This window comes from Rhipicephalus sanguineus, chromosome 4 (genome assembly GCF_013339695.2).
Source record: "Rhipicephalus sanguineus isolate Rsan-2018 chromosome 4, BIME_Rsan_1.4, whole genome shotgun sequence".
In the NCBI taxonomy this organism is placed as follows: Eukaryota; Metazoa; Arthropoda; class Arachnida; order Ixodida; family Ixodidae; genus Rhipicephalus; species Rhipicephalus sanguineus.
This window is the reverse complement of record NC_051179.1, coordinates 8226462-8247981: the sequence shown is the minus strand read 5'-3', so window position 1 is coordinate 8247981 and position 21520 is coordinate 8226462. Positions and strand designations below refer to the sequence as shown.

The 21520-nt window shown below is 46.5% G+C and overlaps 1 protein-coding gene across 5 annotated transcripts in view; it reads left to right on the top strand.

Annotated features, from left to right (window-relative positions):
• LOC119389336 (RNA-binding protein Musashi homolog Rbp6) overlaps positions 1–21520 on the top strand; it is a 705926-nt gene that overhangs the window by 141619 nt on the left and 542787 nt on the right. For all 5 annotated transcript variants that reach the window (XM_049414392.1, XM_037656543.2, XM_049414391.1 and 2 more), the window contains exon 4: positions 15269–15353. In XM_049414392.1, coding sequence (XP_049270349.1) covers positions 15269–15353 — 85 coding nt within the window. The remainder of the gene's footprint in view (positions 1–15268; positions 15354–21520) is intronic.

Below are 21520 nucleotides of genomic sequence, written 5' to 3'. Positions count from 1 at the left end.
TGGGTGGGAAGCAGTGTTGCGGAATGGGCGCCTCCTTTCGATTCCAATTCCATTCCGGGGAATTAGAACATCCCGCGATTCCATTCCTTTGAATTCCTCGGAACAAAAAACTTAGCCCATTCGGACAGTGGGAATGACCGGGCAGCTCAATTCCATTCCTGCAATTCTTCAACGTAGAAAAGGTATCTTGATAGTTTTATTGAGTTAAGAATGAACGCCCCATAAAGCTGATGTCATCAGATGCATTAAGAACTGTAAAAGTACGCAAAACGCGTTACCAAGGTCGAGGGATAGTAGCTTGGTGACATATCTCGTGCAGTACAACTGCCCTACTAATTCCCATAGGGGCAGTTCTACCGCTACCTATAGTATTTGTGTAAGGAGGAAGAACAACAACATGCCGCAGTGGGACACCACCTCAGCTGGTGAGCGTGTTTGAACAGATGGTTAGCGTGTTTGAACGAATGGTGGTGTTTTATTATTAAGCTTAAATGTGCTAATGCTAAAATGACGACATAGCGTTTTTGTTTTTGCTCACAAACGTAGTATTCATGGAGGCTAAGCAGTTTTGCCACGCGTCTGGAGCGGTCGGGAATATGGAGAAAACTAAGATTTGGTTAATGGGGAAGAAAACCCTCTAGATCTGCTGGCATTAATTGGAACAGTGCACCGCTCGGGCACCTTGTGTCTTTGCATCGAATACGGAACGCTGGGCCACACTGCTCGTCAGCACTCATGCTTGTCAAGCGCGCGTCGCAAGGATAGATAGAGTGAGAACTTTCTGTGTTCACCTGTGCGCAGGTATGCAATGTCTTCCTCGTCGCAAAGGTTATTTACGTGTGTCAGGTACTAAACTGCTCGTGAGATAAATATCAGGCTGTGCATAGTGTATTCACCACTTTCGTGTGGGGGTATCAATGGGAACCAACGCGCAGAAATAATTTGTTTTCTCCCTTCTGTGTCTGCTGGGATAGTGCATTTGTTTGTACACTAATTTATGCCTCTGTTAGTAGTAGGCGTGTTGCTTAAAAATGCACCGTGCTTGTAATTAGCCAATCCATTTTAAAAATATTGCTTTATTGTTAATTTCGAGGCTCTGAATTACTAATGTATGAATTTTGAAAAACAGGACGTAGAAGAAAACGTGCTCTATTTTCGGAAAAAGGCGTAATTCTACTCCCATTCCATTCTGTGCAAAAGACGCTTAATTCCATTCTCATTCCATTCCTCCAAGCGTTGTCCCCATTCCATTCCGGGATCGGGAAAATGTGGGACGATTCCGGAGGGATTCCAATTCTGGTGGGACGACTCCGCAACACTGGTGGGAAGCATTAAATCAGGGCTTAAGGTCTTCCTTCATTGGAGGGGGGGGGGGCCCTCAGAGGGCGGCAGCCTATATACATACATACACACATGCATACAACCCCTCCTTAAAAAATGGAAGGAGCCCCCCCCCCCCTCCCCCGAGCTCCCCCTGACTTCAAGCCCTGCATTAAAGCACACACTCTTTGCGCTACTAGCATTGTCTGATGACTGGATGTTATTTTCCTCTTCTGCCAAGCTATATTACATATGCTAACGCGATTCCTTGCCCCACGTGACGCCTGTATAGAGTGTCTTTGTGAAGGAGCTACAAGCACCAGCGTGGCACACTGGTGGAAGATCGGACTGCCACACAGAGGGCGCGGGTTAAAACCCCACCCATTCCTAGGAATTTGTTTCTCCTTTAATTTTTTCTTATATCCCGCGATAGCGGTCACGAACACCGGCGGCGGCGGACAACTATGGTGCCAAAGTCAACTGTTGCGATTTCATAACAGCTTTCGCTGTAACAAACTTCAGCGCCGACAATGCCCTCTCCACTTTGGCCTGCGTGACAGGCGCGCGAAAGTCAACTCGCGTTAATATAAACATCTCTGGTTGCCACTGCTTTCGTTTTTCACACAATTTCAACATATCTTTGCTTTGGAATTCCTGTCTGAGGTACGCGCTAATACTGTACCCTGGGATACGCATAACCGCTCACGTTGCATGAGCTCAGTTGTTCCGGATTTCGAAGTTTTCTTGTGAACCGAAAAACGATTGAAAAAATTTCGGTTTTACTCCGGAACGAAATAATAGATAAAGTTTCGGTTACGTTTTCGTTTCGGTCAAAAATATCGTTTTTTTCGTTTTTCGTTTTCGGTTTTCGTTCCGTTCCGACACCCTGGCCTTATGTACGTAAGGAAGCGTTTGATATTTCTTCTGACTGGCCTGTTCGTGAGAAATGAATAAATCTTTGTAATTTTTCCGAAGCTTAACAAGCAGTGATTCGGCAACTGAAAGCAAGAGGAAGCTCTAATAACCCGCCTTTTTTAGATGCTCCACTTAATAATAATAAGTTTAATAATAATAATAAGTTTATTTGCCATCTTTGTGAAATACAGATGGGGGGATTGTAGAAAAAAAGCTGTCCCCGGACAGCTTGACTAGCCTACAACCCTTTGTATTTGGCAGTAAGGCAATATCACACATAAACACACATATGTACATACACTCTTACATAATTATACAAACACAAAGTCACACACACGCGCATATATACAGGGGCATAGTAGTGCTTTAACATATTTCAACTCACACTTTCATCTTAATAGGCAACGAAATCAAAGATGTCTAAACGTTGCAACGTGAATCTATGTAGAAACCTCATACATCCTTTTAAGTTCTTTGAAGGAGGCCGTAAAAAGATCAACTGTATTGATTTATAGCTGTTTAATAGTGTAGGTATTGTATATTGAAGCATTTGTTTTCCGTAATTTGAACGTGGTGTTGGCACTAACCATTCCTCTAAGTGTCTGGTACTGTAACTTGGAGCTTTTCTTTGAAGTTGGGCAAGATTACCTAGGTTGTTTATGTTCCGATAATTATCTTGTTTGTATATGCGACTCAAACGATATTTGTACAAATTATGTGCAGGGATCACGCCCGAATTGTTAAAGAAAGTTATTGTCGATGCTGTGTAAGAAGCGTTGTACGCGTGGCGGAGATATTTTTTTTGTAACAGGAAAATACATTCTAGATTGGTGTGCGTTGTGGTACCCCATACTATTTGACAGTAGTTTAAATGAGATTGAAAAAGTGAATTATATAGTAAGAGTTTAATACATGTGGGAAGAATGTAGCGTAAACGGCCTACTACCCAGTGATTTTGCTAGCTTTATTTAGGACGTAATTAACATGATTATCCCATGACATGTTGGCTGAGAAGATAACACCCAGACATTTGAAGTTCTCGGTAATTTCAATACTTCGGGAATGTAACATAATGTCTTGATGTGGGGGCAACCGCTTGTTCTTTGGCCTGAATATGACTGCTTTTGTCTTGTTTATATTTATTTTCATTAAGTTTAATGCAGACCACTCCTCTAGATTTTTCATTGTATTGTTACATTGTTCTATTAGATCATGAATATCATAACCAGTGAAGAAAATACTCGTGTCATCCGCGTAAACAATAAACTTTGCCTCAGGGTTAATATTGATGATATCGTTCAAATAAATATTAAAAAGTAGAGGCCCCAAAATACTTCCTTGTGGTACTCCACATTGGACAGATCTTGCCTTAGAAGTAAAGGTGTCGATTTTCACAATTTGGGTTCTCTTGGATAAATAGGACTTGATCAGAGATAATGCGTGTCCTCGGATTCCATAATAGCTTAGTTTTTCCACTAGAGTGTTATGGTCAACCAAATCAAAAGCTTTCGAAAAGTCTACAAAAATACCAATGACTATTGCTCTGTTTTCAAACCCTGTCAATATATATTCTTTCTGCTCTGCTAGTGCTAATTCAGCTGATTTATTCTTACGGAAACCAAATTGGTGTGGTGTTAGCAGGTTATGTTTCTCAATGAAGGTTGCTATTCTGGAGTGCAATACTTTTTCGAATATCTTTGAAAAGATTGGCAGAATGGATACTGGCCTATAATTTCCCAAATCATTTCGATCTCCCTTTTTGTACAGAACGGTAACTTTTGCCGACTGCATTTTTTCAGGAAAGATTGCGGATTGCAGACACACATTAAAGATATGAGCGAGTATTGGAGCAATAATTTCAACTGCATGTTTAATTGGGGACACCTGAAAACCATCAATGTCGCAACTAGTGCTATTTTTTAATCTTTTTATAATCGACACAACTTCGTACACCATGACTGGTTCAAGGTATATTGTATTCTCGCTATTAGTGCCAATATATTTACTTGCCTGAGGAGGCTTGGCTTGTGCGCGTGCGATATCTGTAAAAAAATTATTAAACGCATCGGCTAATTCAACACCTGACAACTCTTTGCCATTGATTTGCAACTGCTGTAAATGCCTGTGACACTCGTTGCGATTTAAGAGTCTGTTTAGCCTCGACCTTGAAACCGGAAAGCTGCTTGCGGTGACATGATTTTAAAAGCGATGAAACATGATGAAGCGAAACCCCGTTTTATTAGCTTTGAATCGAAAGGCAACAATGCTTTTTTTCTACCGGGGCTCGATCCCATCAACATGCTGTGACAACGCTGGAGAAATGCATCGCGGCGTGCCGGTGAAACATGATAGACTGCAGCGCACGCTCGTGCGCGTCTTCGCTTATATCTAAGGTGCCGCGGCCCACTCCTTGTATCTAAGGCGCGACACACCCGTCAACCCGGCACGGCGAACGTAATGGTCCTTTTAACGGTGGACCGAAGAGCTCGCATGAAAGCGCGCCGGTTTTCCTATCGACTGCCACCACTTAGGTGCTGTCGTGACGGACGTCAGCATCGCGAAGCGTTTTCTGGAGGTCAGCAATTAGTTTGCAAGCTGCTTTGTTTCTTCCAATGCGTGCTAATGCTCTGTCATCATGTTTAGAGGCTCGAGACCTCAAGTAAGTGTGCATTTTGTTACGTTATTTGTTAATCAATGCGCGTCGCCGGGACGGGCATTTTAACACGAAAGTGTTTTAATTCTTGGGCTCACCAAGACTTCACTAACGTGTCTTGGTCACGGATATGACGTTGGTAAAATGCAAACTAAGAAATGACAAAGAAAAAACTAGAATAAAACATGGCTGATCCCTCCGTCATAGAAATAGGTATAATGAAAATGAAACGTGTATTCACGGAAGTAGTGCTTATTGTTATAGTGCTTACCTTTTTCTTGTTTTTTTTTCTTTCTTACCCGTTGGCGTCGCATTTCATCAACGTCATATCCGTAACGGAAGTACTTGGTGGATCCCGGCATAGAAATTTTCGTGTTAAAACGTTCCGTCGCCGGGAGTCGAACCCACACAATCTCGGTCCGCGACGACAGGTGCCCGGCGCAAAACCGACTGCGCTATCGACGCACATGCGCGAGGTTCCACAAACGCGCCTTATATTTCTGTTTTGCTTATGTCTCTCGCACGGTGCTCTAGGTTGGCCGGACGGGGCGGTGCCGCCGTCTGGGACCGGTGAAGTACTGCGTCATGCAGGGCTGGGCAAAGATACCTTGAAACTGTAGCGCGATACGATACAAGATACTCAAGCAAGAAGTATTGGAGATACAGATGCAAGATACCACAACGCTGATTGTATCCGATACGATACATTGGAATTGTATCTTAAGATACTTCGATACATTCACAAATTTGTATAAATATTTATATAATGTAGCACAAAACGCCTATGCACAAAAATGTTCGATTGGAAATTTATTAACTCCGAGTTTTTTCCATTTGAGTGAAAAGTATGTCAGTATCTCAAAAGCTTTGTATTTCTTGCTCAAGATATATTAGTTTCATTCAAGAACAACGAACTGGCGTTGCTTTAGCTGCTTAACATGGAAGCTCTCTATACACTTCGCTGACAGCGGTTTTTGCTTGTCGCTTTTGTAATTGGTGGGAATCGCTGCTCTGCTTGCCGACCAGTTAGCCGGTTTCCGTCTAATCACAAGAAATTTATTGTCGTTCAGCGAATTGGGAGCGCGGGAACTGACAATGGACTAGAAAGAACGAAGGAAACACGAGCGCTCCGTTATCTGTTCCCGCGCTCCTAGTTCGATGAAAGAATATGAATTACCAACTAGCCTACCTGTCGATCATTTTACAAGAACTTTATAAGCCTCCGCACGATGGTGCAAATACCCCTGTGGAATTCTACATTGCCCGTAAACTTACTACGGTTTTCGCAGGACCGGATCACCGGGCAGGTGTACATCAGCAAGAACGCTGGTAGCGACATTTATTGCGACGCATCGTGTTTACGTAGAGGGAATAAAACTGAAATGATTTTCATATTCTGCTTATCTGCTATATGTGTTTTCAACATCGCCTTGACGTAGCAATAAACTGAAGTGGAATATAAATATGTAAACAGTAGCAGAAACGACGCAGACAGTTAAAAGTAAGGAAAAATTGGAGAGCTTACCTTGGTAGCTCGTTAAAGACATATGCAGAAATGCGGACCGAAAAAAAACAAACAAAACAATTCAGAGACATACGTATGGTATGGGATGAAAAACACGAACAGCTGAGAAAGAACATGTGCTAACTACAAACATAACTTTAACAACTCATTGAATAAAAAAAACAAACACGTACGCCAATATAGCTTCTGTTAGGTGAATGACTGTTCTGTTAGATCCAGAAGAGGTACCGGTGGTGCTCTAGCTTTGGGAATCTTATTTACATATAAGTAAGGCAATCTCATTGCATGTAAGTCAAGCTTGCAGCCACGAGGTCCTTCAAATCGCCGATGTGTGAAAGCAACGGGACGCAAAGCAACCCCATTGTTGCATTCTTCCGACCTCGTGACACAACACAATACAAGAGAAACTTCGATAACGACACTACAGTGGCATCACAATTAGTGCGAAAGACGCCTCATGGACTGGAGTACGCGGCACAGGACAATGGCTAGAAGTCAACTGCGATGGCACTGACACTACTAAAAAGAAGAAAAAAAGAACATCGAGAAAACAAAAGGTTGGCTGGGCGCAGATGCTCGCGCGTTTGTCTGTCGAGACGACGCGAGTGCCACCACGTGACTCTGCTCCATATATTATACGGACGCTCAGAACTCATTCCCTGCCCTCGCGGTAAAATTCTGGCGGAACAATAAAATAATTTTACTGCCTTTAGTTTTATTTTGGTGTTTTAATGGCAGTAGTATCAGCACGAGAAGCGGAGTTACGTCATCGTTTATTGTTTCGCACGGTGGTGTTGCGATCGCAGTATCTTGTATCTTAAGATACACGATACATTCTTCAATGTATCGCAAATACAGATACTGATACGAGTCTTGCGAGACGTATCGCGATACAGATACAAGATACCCAAAGAGTATCTAAGATAGTATATGAGATACATGTATCTTCGATAATGCGCAGCACTGGCGTCATGACATTAACGAGTGCCGACAGGGAGCGATCCGGTGACGACGCAGTTAGGGCGCCTCGATGCCATCGAAGGAACGCTGGCCGCGCTAGCATTGAAGAGGCGCCGTAGACGCAGTTACGTTCTAGTTACGTCGCCAAGCAGAGCCACCACTAGGTCATGCCGGGGGCGATGCTGTTGAGGCACTCTTGTTCACTACGCCGCAAACACTACTCTTTCGGTGACTTCATACGCGTGTAACCCACAAAAATGGGCCCCACAATCTAGTCCCCTCCTCTTCTCAAACCTTGAGCGACGTGCCCAAAGAGGCTTTAGAGAAAGGACACATCGGCTTGGCCTTTTATTACTACATACAAAGGCTGAAGCGCAGAAAAGCCCATTTGCTATTCCTGCAACGAGTCTCATGCACGGCTTCGCTCACACCTAGCCTAGCCAAAGAAGAAGACGGGATGGATCGAATCGTCGTCATTTGGGGTTTTCTTACAAATTCGGCGCAGCCGAATACAGAACCTAGTGGTACCGTGAGGCTGAGGTCAAGCCGCTGAAAGTCACGCGCTGTTCAAGTGATCCGATTCAACTCTCACTTCCGCGACTCCCTGGAGCCGTACCCTGGCCTCGAACGTTTCTTTAGCATGAAGCAGCCGTATCGCGTTTTTGTGGGTTTCGAGATCCCACCGCAGCAAATCACGGCAATGGAAGCGACCTGTCAAGACATTCCAAGTGCACTGCCGCGATATATAGTGCAGTTGCAACAGATAATAGCCAGATTCATATTAGAGCGTCAAGCTGACCTCCGGCTACCCAACGGGACACCAACACAGTTTGTCCGGACAGATTTCTGCCAGTTTTCATCCGCGAGAACCGCCAAGGAATGGCTCGATTTCTTCGAGTACGCCTGTGACAGGAATGGCTGACGGAACGGCAAAGTACATGCGGCTGTGTTTGGGCGGCAGCGCATGGACGAACCCCTCAAAAAGCTGAACGTTCGTGCCACGAGAGGAATCGGGGTTTTTCGATTTCATCGCTTCAAAACTGGGACAAAGCTGTATTTGCAGGTGGATACCGGCCGTCGTCTCCGTATACAGGAACAGAGACGCGTACAACCCGGGCGCTTCTAGTGCCACTCTCTTATTTTAATTAAGTACAACGGAAAGCAAAGCTCCACCCCTGATGTGTATTATCTTATATGAATGGCCAGTGTAATGAACCCAGTGATTCCACTCCTGCGCCAACTGCGCCAAAGTGCGCGAAATAGCATTTACTGGGCCATTCTGATAATATTGACGGAATTTGCGCCAAATTGCGCGAGTCTCGGGTTTGGGGTCGTCTACCACCGGCAATCGCACCGCCAGCGTGTAAAAACATGTGCAGCTTGATCTTGATGCCGCTGAAGTCACAACCACAGACCAAGAATTATTCCGCTGTATACTGAATGAAGGTCTGGGTACGGGCTAGTTGGTATTCCATTTTAAGTTGTGATCACAGCGCAAAGTAAGACACGAGACAGAGAGCAGCGAAGACGAGCGCTGACTTCCAACTGAAAATTTATTGTGAAGAACAAGCAATTTATTAGAAACGACATGCGATAAAAACCGCATATGATAAATGACACCCCCTCCGAAACACGAAGCCAACATGATCAAGCACTCTAAAACAGAACACTAGCGCATGCGTGGGTGCAAGAAAGCAAGCTCCTTATCAGTTAAAGCTATCGAAGGCTTACCAACAGAGCCACCTTCAGCGATTGCTGCAGCTTCTATGATGAGTCTTGTATTCTCATTGGGATGCCTTGCTAGTATAGCGGTCTTTTCAAAGAACGGAACACAGCCGCATTGTGCGCAATGCACACCAAGAAAGCCCTCTCTCCCTCTCCTCACTTTGTCGCTGTGTTCCTGCAGTCGGATGTTCAGGCATCTACCTGTCTGCCCTATGTTGGACAGACCACAAAACAGGGGTATCTGGTACACTACCCCTTTTGAACAACCAACGTACTTCCTGTTATGGTTAATACTACATGGACTACGCGCCTTGGCAACAGGATTAGTCCTAACACACAGCTGTGAAAGTTTTTTAGGAGCCGGAAGGACTACGTCGACACCCACTTTTCTTCCTATTTTCTTCAGTTTGTGTGATACGCCACGAATATACGGAAGAACTGCTATTTTTCTGCGATCATGTGCTGCTGGCTCGACGCTCTGGGGTCCATCACCTGACCTACTGCGCAGCTTTTCCGCGACTGAAACCAGAAGCTTGTTAGGATACCCAGCCGCCTTCAACCGAGCGATTTGCGAACGGAAACTTAAATCAATTGAATGATGGCAGGATTTTACCAAAGCATTATGGAAGCCGTCATGGGCAATTTCTCTTTTGATTGTATAGCTCGCGCGTGCGTCCCGAATAAGCCATGACGCCATGCCCGTTGTCGACGCAGCTTCTCTTGTGCATACCGGCTCGACGGCAAAATGCACTCTCTGCAGAGGCTCTTGACGTCTTGGCCAATCGGTGGCGAGAAAGTGTGGCGGCGATTCATCGGTGTGTGTTGTCTGTTGCAGAAACGCTGCTGATAGCTCGTTTCAAGCGTCTCACGGCACTTAATTAAAGCAGTGTGCACTAATAACTATACGCGTGACGCGAAAACATCTGTCACTTCTGTTTCTAAATATCGCGGAATCAAAAATGCACGGATCTTCATCAAGAAGAGCTTTTTCGTAATTCCTTCCACGAGCACATCCGGGTTCGTAATTGATCTTGCGGTAAATACCCCTTAGAAGCCCCTGCCCTTTCGAGCTCGTGAGTGATAGGGTACGTCCCAATTAAAATTTTGGTTGACTTGAAAAAATATTTCATTAATAAAAGCATGCTTTCTGGTCGGAGCAGCCGTAATTCAGTTCTAGTACGCTTAGCTGTCTGTAGTGGGCCCGTCGCTGACGGCCCTGACGCCGCAATGCTCAATGTGAAGCGGCTACGCCATGTTACACGTCCTCCCCTCGCTTTCCAGAGTCAATCGCTGACGGTTAAAAAAATTCACAGTTTCGCTTAAGGGTGCAGCAATGAATTCGATACCAACAAATTGTATTGTTATACAAAGTAGGCCAGCAGCTGACTCTTTTAAATCCGATCTCGCGTAACTCAACAAAACGGTGGTTTAATTAAATATGGCCGCTCCAGGGACCGAAGCGCTTTTCGTGCTATCAGTTCTTTAAACGCGAAATAAGCGTTCAGAACACACCAAGTTGACGAGCCATCTGCTGATGCCTCGAGATAGCGCGCGTGCCAGAGACCTTCGAGCGACGCACCTCCACTTCTCCTCCCCTGGCGTCCCTATGTGCTCCTTACGAAAAACGGTTGGGACGTTTCCTCTCTGTTTGGTGAGCAATCGACGGCAGGCCTTCCACGTGTGGTGATGTTATCGCATATGCGCCCTCTGTGCGACGGAGACGGCCGGCTCGTTTCATCCCGCTTCAGCCGCGTTCGCCGCCATAGCTCGTGATCTTTTACTCGCGGGTGGAACATACGATGCGCGGGGTTATTTTATCAATTTGGAATTCATACGGAATTTGACGGCGACGGCAAGAACCCATCGAGGGTGTCCGTATATTTGCTATCGCAATAAAAAGAAAAAAAATGAGCCATTCCACTTTGTGAGGTGGATGACCAGCGAAGATGTTTAGTGTACGGGACAGTGGCAAAACGGTGGAGGCCAGTTTGTTTTATAGAAGGCCAGGCTGTTAGCGTTCAATACGAAATATTGATGTGAAAGCCTTAGATGCCTCATCAAACACGTAAATTGAACGTCAGCGTCGTCAACAGGAGTGATGCGTCATCATGACATCAACGATCGCTAAAACTTTTCACGTTATACACGGCGAAATCACATGATGATGTCATCACATGACACGGTTGCTTCGCGCTTGCACCAGGCGAGGTGCAGAACGCTTGCTATGCCTCCGATCCTAGTGCGGTGCAAAACCGCGTTAGGTGCCGAAAGCTTTGAGAGGGGGCGGGGGAGGAAAAATACATCTAGTGAGGAGAAAAAGAAGATGGTTTTCACCTTTGAGTCGTCTTAAGCGAATGCATAAGGGACCTTGTAGAGGCGACCGCTACAGGCGCAGCTCGCGCGAAGGAGAAGTCTTCTTCCTCTTGTTCTTCGAGCGCCTTGATGGTGATAATAACGCAGGCAAAACCACATATAGCATAGCCAACTGTAGCATGCGGCGCTCGCTCCGCGCCGGCGCGTGCTCTAGTTTGGTAGGAGACCGCCAGAGGGCCACAACTGCGCGCTTCCCCTCTCTTTCGACAGTCGTCAGTTAGTGCGCTTCGATACTAATAACATGAACGAAGAAGACAAGGCGGCGGAGCGGAGGGCTCGCAAGGCAGCCGCAGCGCGGGCTCGCCGCGAAGACCCTGCGGTGAGAGCTCGCGAGGCCGCAGAAAGACGTCAGCGTCGTGCGGACCCCGATATACAAGCCCGCGAAGCCGAAGCAGCGCGGAAGCGGCGGCAAGAGAACCTCGAAGAGGTACGGGCGCGGGATACAGCGGCCAAGTGCCGAATGCGGTCGCTACCTGAAGTTAATGGATCCGACGCGCGCTTCGGCCACAGCTGCAAGGTCTGCGACTGCTTATGGTTCGACAACAACCTGACCACAATCGCTACTATAACAGCGTGTTACGTCTTTATATGACAGTAGAGGAATTGTACGGAGCATTTACGGTTTACCCGATTATCTCCGAGCCAACTCCTCAATCATCGTTCACTTCGTGAATATGGCGTGATTTTTTCCCCTTTTTGCACTGCTCCCTAGAGGGCACTAGGGGTTTCTCGGCGTGCAATGTCCTAGCCATATGCAGCTTCGCCGTGAAAAGTGAACGAAGTTTGTTAAGTCATGTGCTCCCCAAATAAACGCACTTTCGGACACTTTCGCGGAATAAGCTTCACTTTGAAGCGGATCTCATCTTCCAGACAACCCGGTTCATGCACAAACAATAGTCTGGAAGCATTGCGAGACCGCTCTTGCTACAGCACAAAGAGGCCTCGGAAAGGGGGATGGGAGTGCCGGAAGAAGTTGGCTTCTTGAGGCTAGCTAAGGGACGTCATGTCGCACCCTGCAATACAGTCGAATGAAAAGAACCTGGCTATCGCCTTGTATTCGTCTCAGTGGAATGCATTAGGGACGCGGTAACTATTTAGCATTGAGGCACTGTTGTACGTCGCGGCATCTGTCTACAACGTCTGTTGATAACCACATAGATGTATTTAGAGTGTTGATTTTATTGACCCAGTATTCTGTTTATTTGAGTTTCGAAAACAATTGCTGAAGAGATTATTGCACAAGACTCAACCGCATGACGCCTGTATTTTTGTATTATCAAGTGAACTATGGAGTGTACCTGAGATGATTCTCCCCGTGAGGTTTGGAGTGAATCGAAATATTTCTAGCTCTTCATAAGAGCCCCATAATAATTATTCAGGCTCTTGAACGTAAATGTATCTTGCTTCTCTAGTGTACTCCAGCATGTCAAATAGCTGCTCCGGAGTGTTCCCAGATGTAAAAAACCTCCTCAAAACGGCTTCAAGATGGCAATTTTTGCTGCTTCAAAGTGCTCCAAAATGAAAAATTTGTAACTCCAAAAAGTGCTCCGAATCACGAGTCCTCAGTAGCATCACCGTGAACCTAAGAAACTGCCAGCAAATAGATATGAAGATAATAATGAGGCGTTATAAAAGGTGGTATTGCTGAGCAGAGAACGCCCGAAGTATATCAATACCTTCGGCGGGGTCATATCTTCGGGCTGGAACTCGGATCGAGAAAAGACGGATGCAACTAATGAACTCTGACGAATCATTATCCCCCGCCGGTCACGCGCTGTTGTTTCTTTCCTGTAATTATTTTTTTTTGCTCGCTTCTCCGTTTCTCTTTGACCGTCATCGTGGAAAAAGAGAAAAAGCTAAATTAAGGTCTTCGGTGGGCGGAAGACGATATGTGGTTGATTAATTGGACGCAGGCTCATTTGACACAGACGCCCCAGCGGATGGTGCAGATACACGCACCGCCTCCCAGTAATGAGCTGCTGTGCCTAACATGGCCGCCTCGCGATGCAGCAAGACGCCTCAAACTGGCCCAAGACGTCGATATATATAGACATCGCGAAGGAATGCTTCCAGTGGAGTGTTTGAAAAAAAAATGCATTTGCTTCCGGATTCACGAGGCAACGGAACATGGAAGTTGTGAGTCACTTGAAATTGAAATCGAAAAAGAATGAGCAGCTCTAAGCAGAAGAAAACATAGGCTTTTCTGCTTGAATTGCTGACCATGATATTTATTTATTCGTTTATTCATACCTCAAGGATCCCAGAATAATATTTCATGAGGCGTGGCAAAAAAACAAAAGCAAAAATCAAAGCAGCGGTGCATAGTTAACGCTATAAGCGACAGCTCTTTGAGGCTGTCTTAAACTGGATGACGTTTGTCAGCAGGACGATGTGCTCGGGAACGTCGTTCTAGTCTTTTCTGTATGTAGAAAAGAGGTACTTCTGAAAGGTGCTTGCACTAGTAGGTTAGGGATTACAGATTTGCGATGATAATGGCGTGATGTCCGATAGGCTTGTCTGATGAATGCTTTGTCTGTTAGAAAAATTTATTATAAAGGCGCAGACGGCAAAATTTACGACGAGAGGCAAGAGGTGGAAAGTGTAATATTGGAGTTAACTTGATGATGGTCAAAAATGCCGTTACCATGTTCAATTTTAGTCCTTACCAGCTATTAGTTTAGTAGAGGTAGGTGTCGATCCTAGGCTTCCGGAGTTAGCTTACCGCGAAACGGGTTTCTTTTTGTCCAACATCGTCGGCTGCAACCAATAACTACAGTTTACACTCGATTTAACGAAGTGATGGGGATGCTCAAATTATTTCGCTAAATCGGGAATTTCGTAAAATCGAGAGAGGACTTTTTTGGTCTTTCGAAATCTAAAATTGCAACGTAGCGCCACCGAAAAGCTACCACGGCATTGTTTCTGTCCCATGCCGGCGCGTCTGAAAAGTCCGCGTGGGCGGCCCAGACATAAGGGACGCCATGTCCGGGCGATGCTCGCCAGCTAGATGGGCACGTGGGGTTATGACCGCCTACCGATATGCGGTGACGCGTAGAACGAATGCAATGACTGTGTGAGCAGGCCGAGAGAGAAAGATCAGTGCCGTCCTTCGCATAAACCATAGATTAACCAAAGCAACCACCGCCGCCTCTAGCACCATCCGGTACGTGCGAACCCTACCGGCTGCCCAGTCCGTTGTTCCGTGCGTTTGCGCGGCGTGCAGCCTCGTCAAAGCAATGCTTTGCAGCATTGCTTTGCAGCAGGGCTTTAACTATGGCTCGTATATGTTTTAACGCTACAGCGTTAGAGCCCACGCTCGAAGAAAAAAAACCGTCATAATTAGAAGGAAATCATCGTTTCTTTACTAAGTTACTACAGGAAAAGCTCCGTTAAATCGGGTTTGGTGGTCAAATTAATTCGTTAATTCGGGTTGATGGCAACGCTGAATCCTATGGGTATTTGCCGGAAAATGGAAAATTCTTCGCTAGATCAGGAAGTTTGTAAAATCGTGGCGGTTAGATTAAGTTTTAACTGTATTCGTTATTGTGGTGCACGCGGTTTATGAGTATTTTCGTAACACGGTGGACACACTTGTTCGTGAATAAGACGTCACAATTAAAAATGATGTATTTAATTATATCTTTGCCTTCAATCAAGAATATCAATTTTTTTTTTTTACTTTGCGGTACTTATCCACTTAGTTGAGTTACCTGAATGGCATTCATAACGGAAGTGTTTTGCGTCTACTCGCCTGATCGTAAGCTGTGCGGTGTTTCTTATGCTTTCTCCACTTGCAGGGGCTTCGGGTTCGTCACTTTCTCAGACCCAGCGAGCGTAGATAAAGTCCTAGCCAGCGGCCCTCATGAGTTGGACGGCAAAAAGGTGAGCAGTTTGCACCGCTCTATCTTCTGCTTTGATCCTGTGCAATGCGCAAGGCCTACGTTAGAGTTTATTTCGTTCTATATATATACCAGTGTTGCGTAATGGGCGCCTCCATTCCATTCCAATTCCATTCCGGGGAATTAGAACTTGCCGCAATTCCCTTCCTTTGAATTCCTCGGAACGAAAAAACTTTGCCCATTCCCACTCCAGCAATGGCCGGGCAGCTCAATTCCATTCCTGTTTTAGATGCGAAGCATCTTATAGCGGAGTTCCAACCGGTGGTGGTGGCGTGCGGCGTGACCACCCTTACTGAGCATGCGCATACCCTCTCCACACACCTCTCCACTCCCCTTACCACTCCTCCATCCCCTTCCCCTCTCTACTTTCCCTCCACCTCTCCCCTGCCCCTCTCCACTCTTCCTCTGAAACGCGGGCTAGACATGCCGAAATTGTCTCCTGCGCAACGCCGCGATGAGCGCCAGCGCATGCGCGTCCCCTCCCCCTCTCTCTCCTCTCCTACGCTGCCCCCCTCTCGCACGCCTGTCGACCGCGTTCCCCGTTCGCCGTGTGAGAATTAACGGCCAGGCTAGAGGGAAGACAAGACGCGCGTAGCGTTCCTCTTCGCGTTCCACGACGCGAGGTCGGTAGCATGCCCAACGAACGCCAACGGAACGCGATCGTGCAAGTGCTCCGGCTTCGCATCGCCTCATGGTTCCCTTTAGCGGGAGATGATGCAATTTTTTCCTCAATGTAGGAAAGGCACCTTGATAGTTTTATCCAGTTAAGAATTAACATAAAGCTGATGTCATCAGATGCATTAAAGGGGCCATGACACGGTCGCCCAAAGATTTGTGGTTTTCAGCGAAAACTAGAAGTAGGGGCTCTATTATGCCTACCTAGATTTCAAAAGTGGGCCCTAAAAGAATATTTCATTGCAAAACAAGCCCTAGAAGTCGCCGGCTGTAATCTCCGCCGAGCGCTGGCGACCGCCATTTTACGATGGCGCGCGTGATGTCGTGTGCAGCACGGAACGGAGCCGTCGTCTTCTACTAAAGTCGCAGCCGCTGCAAATCGTTCAATTTCAGTACCAAGCTGAAGAAAGCTAAAATATCTCGATATCACGTGCAGCTGACGACGGGACAATATCGTTCGCCGCAATGCAGACGCTTGCACAGCTAGCTGCTTGTTACGTCACGGCTGGCGAGTGCACCAGTGTTGCCTGATTCTCGGGCCGCTCGCGTGCTTATAAAAATATTAGATTATAAATTAGGTTCTCGACGAAATGCGCTAACATTTCGCGAGCTTATTTGTGAATGCACAGGGATTAATCTACATAACACAGATTATTATGGAAAATTGGGTGTCATGGTCCCTTTAAGAACTGGAAAAGTACGCAAAACACGTTACCAAGGTCAAGTGATAGTAGCTTGGTGGCATATCTTCTGCAGTACAACCAGCCTACTAATTCCCATAGGGGCAGTTCTCCCGATACCTATAGCATTTGCATGGTTAGCAAGTTTGAACGAATCGTGATATTAACATTATTTAAGCTTAAATGTGTGAATGCTAAAACGACGACATGGCGTATTTTTATGCTGACAGTAGTAGTGTTCAAGAAGACTAAGCAGTTTTGCCGTGCGTCTGGAGCGCCTAGACAGGGGCACAGTATTGCAAAAGGGTGGGGGGGGGGGGGTAGTATGAGGTGAGACGGTGGGCAAGCTGGTATACGAAAGCTTGCAGTGAACACAAGCATTGCGCCAGCGTCAATACGCATCACCACTTCGAGAAGCGCTTTTTCGAATATGCGTCCGAGTCACCAATGGCGACAGAAGCAAAAATAATGAAGTGAAGGGGGGGGAGTCAGCAGGCACTTGAGGCGCCGCCGAGTGAGTGAGTGAAACAACTTTATTGGGTCCACAAGGGAAAAAAATCGCAAGGCGTAAGGGGGGGGGGGGGGGGGGTATACCGCCGCCGTAATTCCGCACGACGGGTACCAACGGCACAGAACCGCGGTTACGCGAAGAATAGAGACAAACTTCGGAGCAACACAGTCTACATTAGGACAGAATTGTGGTAGGCGCGTTGCTTATAAATGTACGGTGCTTGTAATCAGCCAAGCCATTTTGAAAATACCGCTTTATTGTTAAATTCGAGGCTCTGACTTACTAATACCCGTGTCACACGGGCGTGCAAAAAGTCTTTTACCTAAGCGGTCTCTTACTATGTTGAAAGACTTTTTATGAGGAGGCGTTCCCTCGCAGTCACAAGGCACCGACGATCTCTTTTTAGAGGTTCCTTTCGAATGCGCTACCGAAAGAGTGGCGCTCGCTTTCAAAACAGAACCAGCGAAAAGAAAATTATGTATCTACATAGAATATGTCGAAATTTATTGTATGGTACGTTTGTTGACATGAATTTAACAACTCCAGCTGAAAAAAAAAAAAAGGTTCACGCATTAGTATATTAAGAAGCGTTTGCACAACTGGTGTCTTTTATATATTATTCTGGCAACAGTGTTAGCGCTCTTGTCTGCGTCGCCATGGATGATCGTACGGAGGAAAAATCACAGCATATCCACGGAGTGAATGATGATGAGTGGGCAAAGCTGCGGAGGTTCATCGGTAAACCGTGAATCTTCCGTGAATTCTGCCCAGTACATCATCACCGACGTGAGATCGGGCGCGTTTATACTAAAGGTTCGATGAGTTATGACGACTTGCAGCTCACTTTAATTTTACATGTACGCTGTGAATTTTCATTGTTTAGAAAACCATTGCTTTAGAAAACATCTGGCGTCTTTCGTTAAGCAGCTGGCGTCTTTTCGTTTTGCTTTAGAAACATCTGGCGTTCTTTCGTTTTGCTTTTAGAAAACATCTGGCGTCTTTCGTTGGTTTATTTCATCAATCAACGGCGTTTTGAACAAAACTTTCATTGCTTAATCACGCACAGGAGAAATCTCACCAGGCACTACCTTGGAGGTAAACAATAGCTGCTAATGGGAATGAGACACAGAAGAAGTCGGCTTTTAGCTAACACTTACACTTCTACTTCTAATAACGTTTCCTACTGGAACATGCCAATGGCTGCTAATGGGGAATGAGAGACAGAAGAATTCGGCTTTTAGTTAACGCGCACGCTGCGAATTTTTTATTGTTCAACAACGCACAGGAAAAATCTCCCACCGGCACCACTTTGGAGGTCAAGATCTGGTACTAGCGTTACGACTGGTTACGCACTACGACTACGACAACTACGAGGGACGAGCGGGTGCCGCCTTAAGGTGCTTCGCCCCTAAAAGTGACAATTGCAAGTCTTGTAGCGTACCATCTCTCTCTGGAAAACAAGGCAAACGCGTGCAGGTTATCCTCCCGTAGCCTAATTAATGTCCAGGTGTCCCACTCAGACCACTGTTCTCGGGGCTTCTTTTTTTCTTGGACTGATTGCACACCGGCGTTCGCCTTTCCGCGCTCACTCGCGTCCATGCTCGCGTCTATAGTGAACTATACACGCGTCTATGCGGGCGGCGATAGCCCCAAACCGTTCGCCCTGTTTACGAGAGTACACAAAAAATAAAGTTTATATGGTTTTATTGCGCTGCTTACGACAAATGAAATTTAGTTTTATGGTGAGCCCAAGTGACACCGAAATAAAGAGTTGCCGATTTTTTTCACCACTTCATAAATGCTGACGCCCACTGGTTTCGAGGCTACTCTTTTACCGCCCTGAAAGAGTTCGTCGAACGCTGTTTCCAGAAAAGACCGCTTCTGAAAAAGAGATCGCTCTCTATCGTGTGACAGCGCGTGGAACTCTTTTTCGGAAAAAGTCTTCTTGCTTGAAAGAATTTTTAGTGTCCGTGTGAGAAGGGTATAATGTTTGAAGCTTGAAAAACAGCGCATAGACGAAAACGTGCTCTATTTTCGGAAAAAGACCTAATTCCATTCCCATTCCATTCCGTGCAAAAGGCTCTTAATATTATTCCCTTTCCATTTCTCCAAGCTTTGTTCCCATTCCATTCCGGGGTCGCGAAAATGTGGAATGATTCCGGAGTCATTCCGATTCCGGAGTGGCAACTCCGCAACACTGGGCTATGTACTCCTATGATACAGGAGTCATGTCAAGTTAAATTCTGTGGTTCCAGTGTTGGCGCCGCTTTTATAGCAGTCTAATAATCTAAGAGACATTATACATTTGCATTCCTAAGATTTACCAAGTTAAATTCAAGCGTCGCTCGACCCCGGATGAATACGCTAATGAAAGCTACGTATGATATTCACATCATCGCACCGCAAAATGCACTTCGTTTCGATAATACAGACCTATGTGCTCTAACGTTAGTGCTGACGTTACGTCACACCATAAGTAACCCTATAAAACCCAGTGCTGTCGAAGGAGCTCCGCAGTACTGTTGTCGTCCGGACGGTGGTGCGCCATGGTGTTCAAACCAAAGAAACTCTCTTGCGGAAGCCTTGGCGTCCTTCGATAGACAAGTTTGAACGGTGACTCCCGTGTGGTTTCCTGCTGTCACGTACTGAGGGCGAAGACAGCTGCGGCAACGTATTCGTCCCAGTTGTCATGACTAGGACTCACGTATGACGACAGTATGTCCTTTACGGTACGGTTTGTACGTTCCATCAGACCGTTTGTTTGTGGGTGCTGAGGGGTGGCCGCTGCAATTCCATGGTTATTCAATAGGTTTCTGAATGCGCGCGACGTGAAGGCCGTGCCGCGGACGGTGATGAGCAAGCGTGGTGTAACGTGTCGAAAAACGACGCACTCGTTTATGAACGTGAGGACGTGCTGCGTCGAAGAGATAGGGACGGCCCTGACTTCGGTCCACTTCGTGAGATAGCCCTTGGCAACGATGAGGAACCTGTTGCCGCGCGACGTACGTGGAAACGGGCCCATGTGGTCAAGTCCCACTATCTCAAAAGGCGTTTCCGGAGGATGAATAGGTTTCATAGGGACCGGTGGCGGATTTGTGACGGCCTTCCGTACCTGACAGACCGTGCATGACAAAACGTAGCGGGAGACGTCAGTCTGCATGCGCCGCCACCAAAACCTCTCTTTGATGCGTGCCAGCGTCTTGTGAAGCCCGAGGTGACTGGCACTCGGGGTGTCATGGCACATGAACCGCACCGATTTTCGCATGGCTGCAGGCACGACAGGCACGCATGACCCATCCCGATGATTTCGGTGACAAAGGATTCCATCTCGTACGACATAAGACGCAGCAAGTCTTTCACGACGACGCTTGGGAGTGTGTACTTCCCCGGACAACCGCTGGATTATATCGACGATTTCTGCGTGCCTGGTAAGCGCACGATGTGCACACAACTACTGCAATTACAAAAACACAAAGCAAAAGAAATGCAGCATAGAACTACTCGCGGACTGCTTCGCATGATACCGATTTCCACAAGGCGTGGGATCTGCCGAATTTTTTTAACACGAAAGTGTTTTATGCCGGGGTCCACCAAGACTTTCATCACGTATTTCCGTCACGGAAGTACGTCAGCAAAATGAACGCTATCAGATGGCAAAGAAAAAGAACTGTAAGAAAAAGTTCTGTTGGCGGGAGTCGAACCCGTGACCTCTCGGTCCGCGACGGTGGCCGGCGGACGTTTAGCCGACTGAGCTACCGCCCAACACATTACGGGGGCTACATGAGTGCGCCTTTTATATTTCACACTTTCCTCTCACAGTGCTCTTGGATAGATGGATGGATGCTATGAGCGTCCCCTTTATAACGGGGCGGCGACATCTGTGCCACCAAGCTCGAAATAAAAAAAAAATAACGCGCCGTTGCTACGACCGTCCCATTCGGCGCGTTTCCAATACAAGTTTAATTTCGTCGACGCTTTCACACACCGTGAGGTGGCGTCTTTAGCCCAAGCCTTGCTCATAGCATTCATCCATATCGAAAAACAGCTCTCCGGCGCTCGCCTGGCTGTCGCACGGCGTTCCCCGCTCGCCCTGTGAGATTTAACGGCCAAGCTAGAGGGAAGACACGACGCGCGGATGGTTTCTCTTTGCATTTCACGACGCTTTGAAGGAGGGCATATCGAGTATCAGTATTTATTATGTGCTTGTTGACGCCATATTTGCGCGGGATTCACCCATATGCGGTGTCCACGTATATGTTAAGAACTTCAGCTTCCACAAGGCTT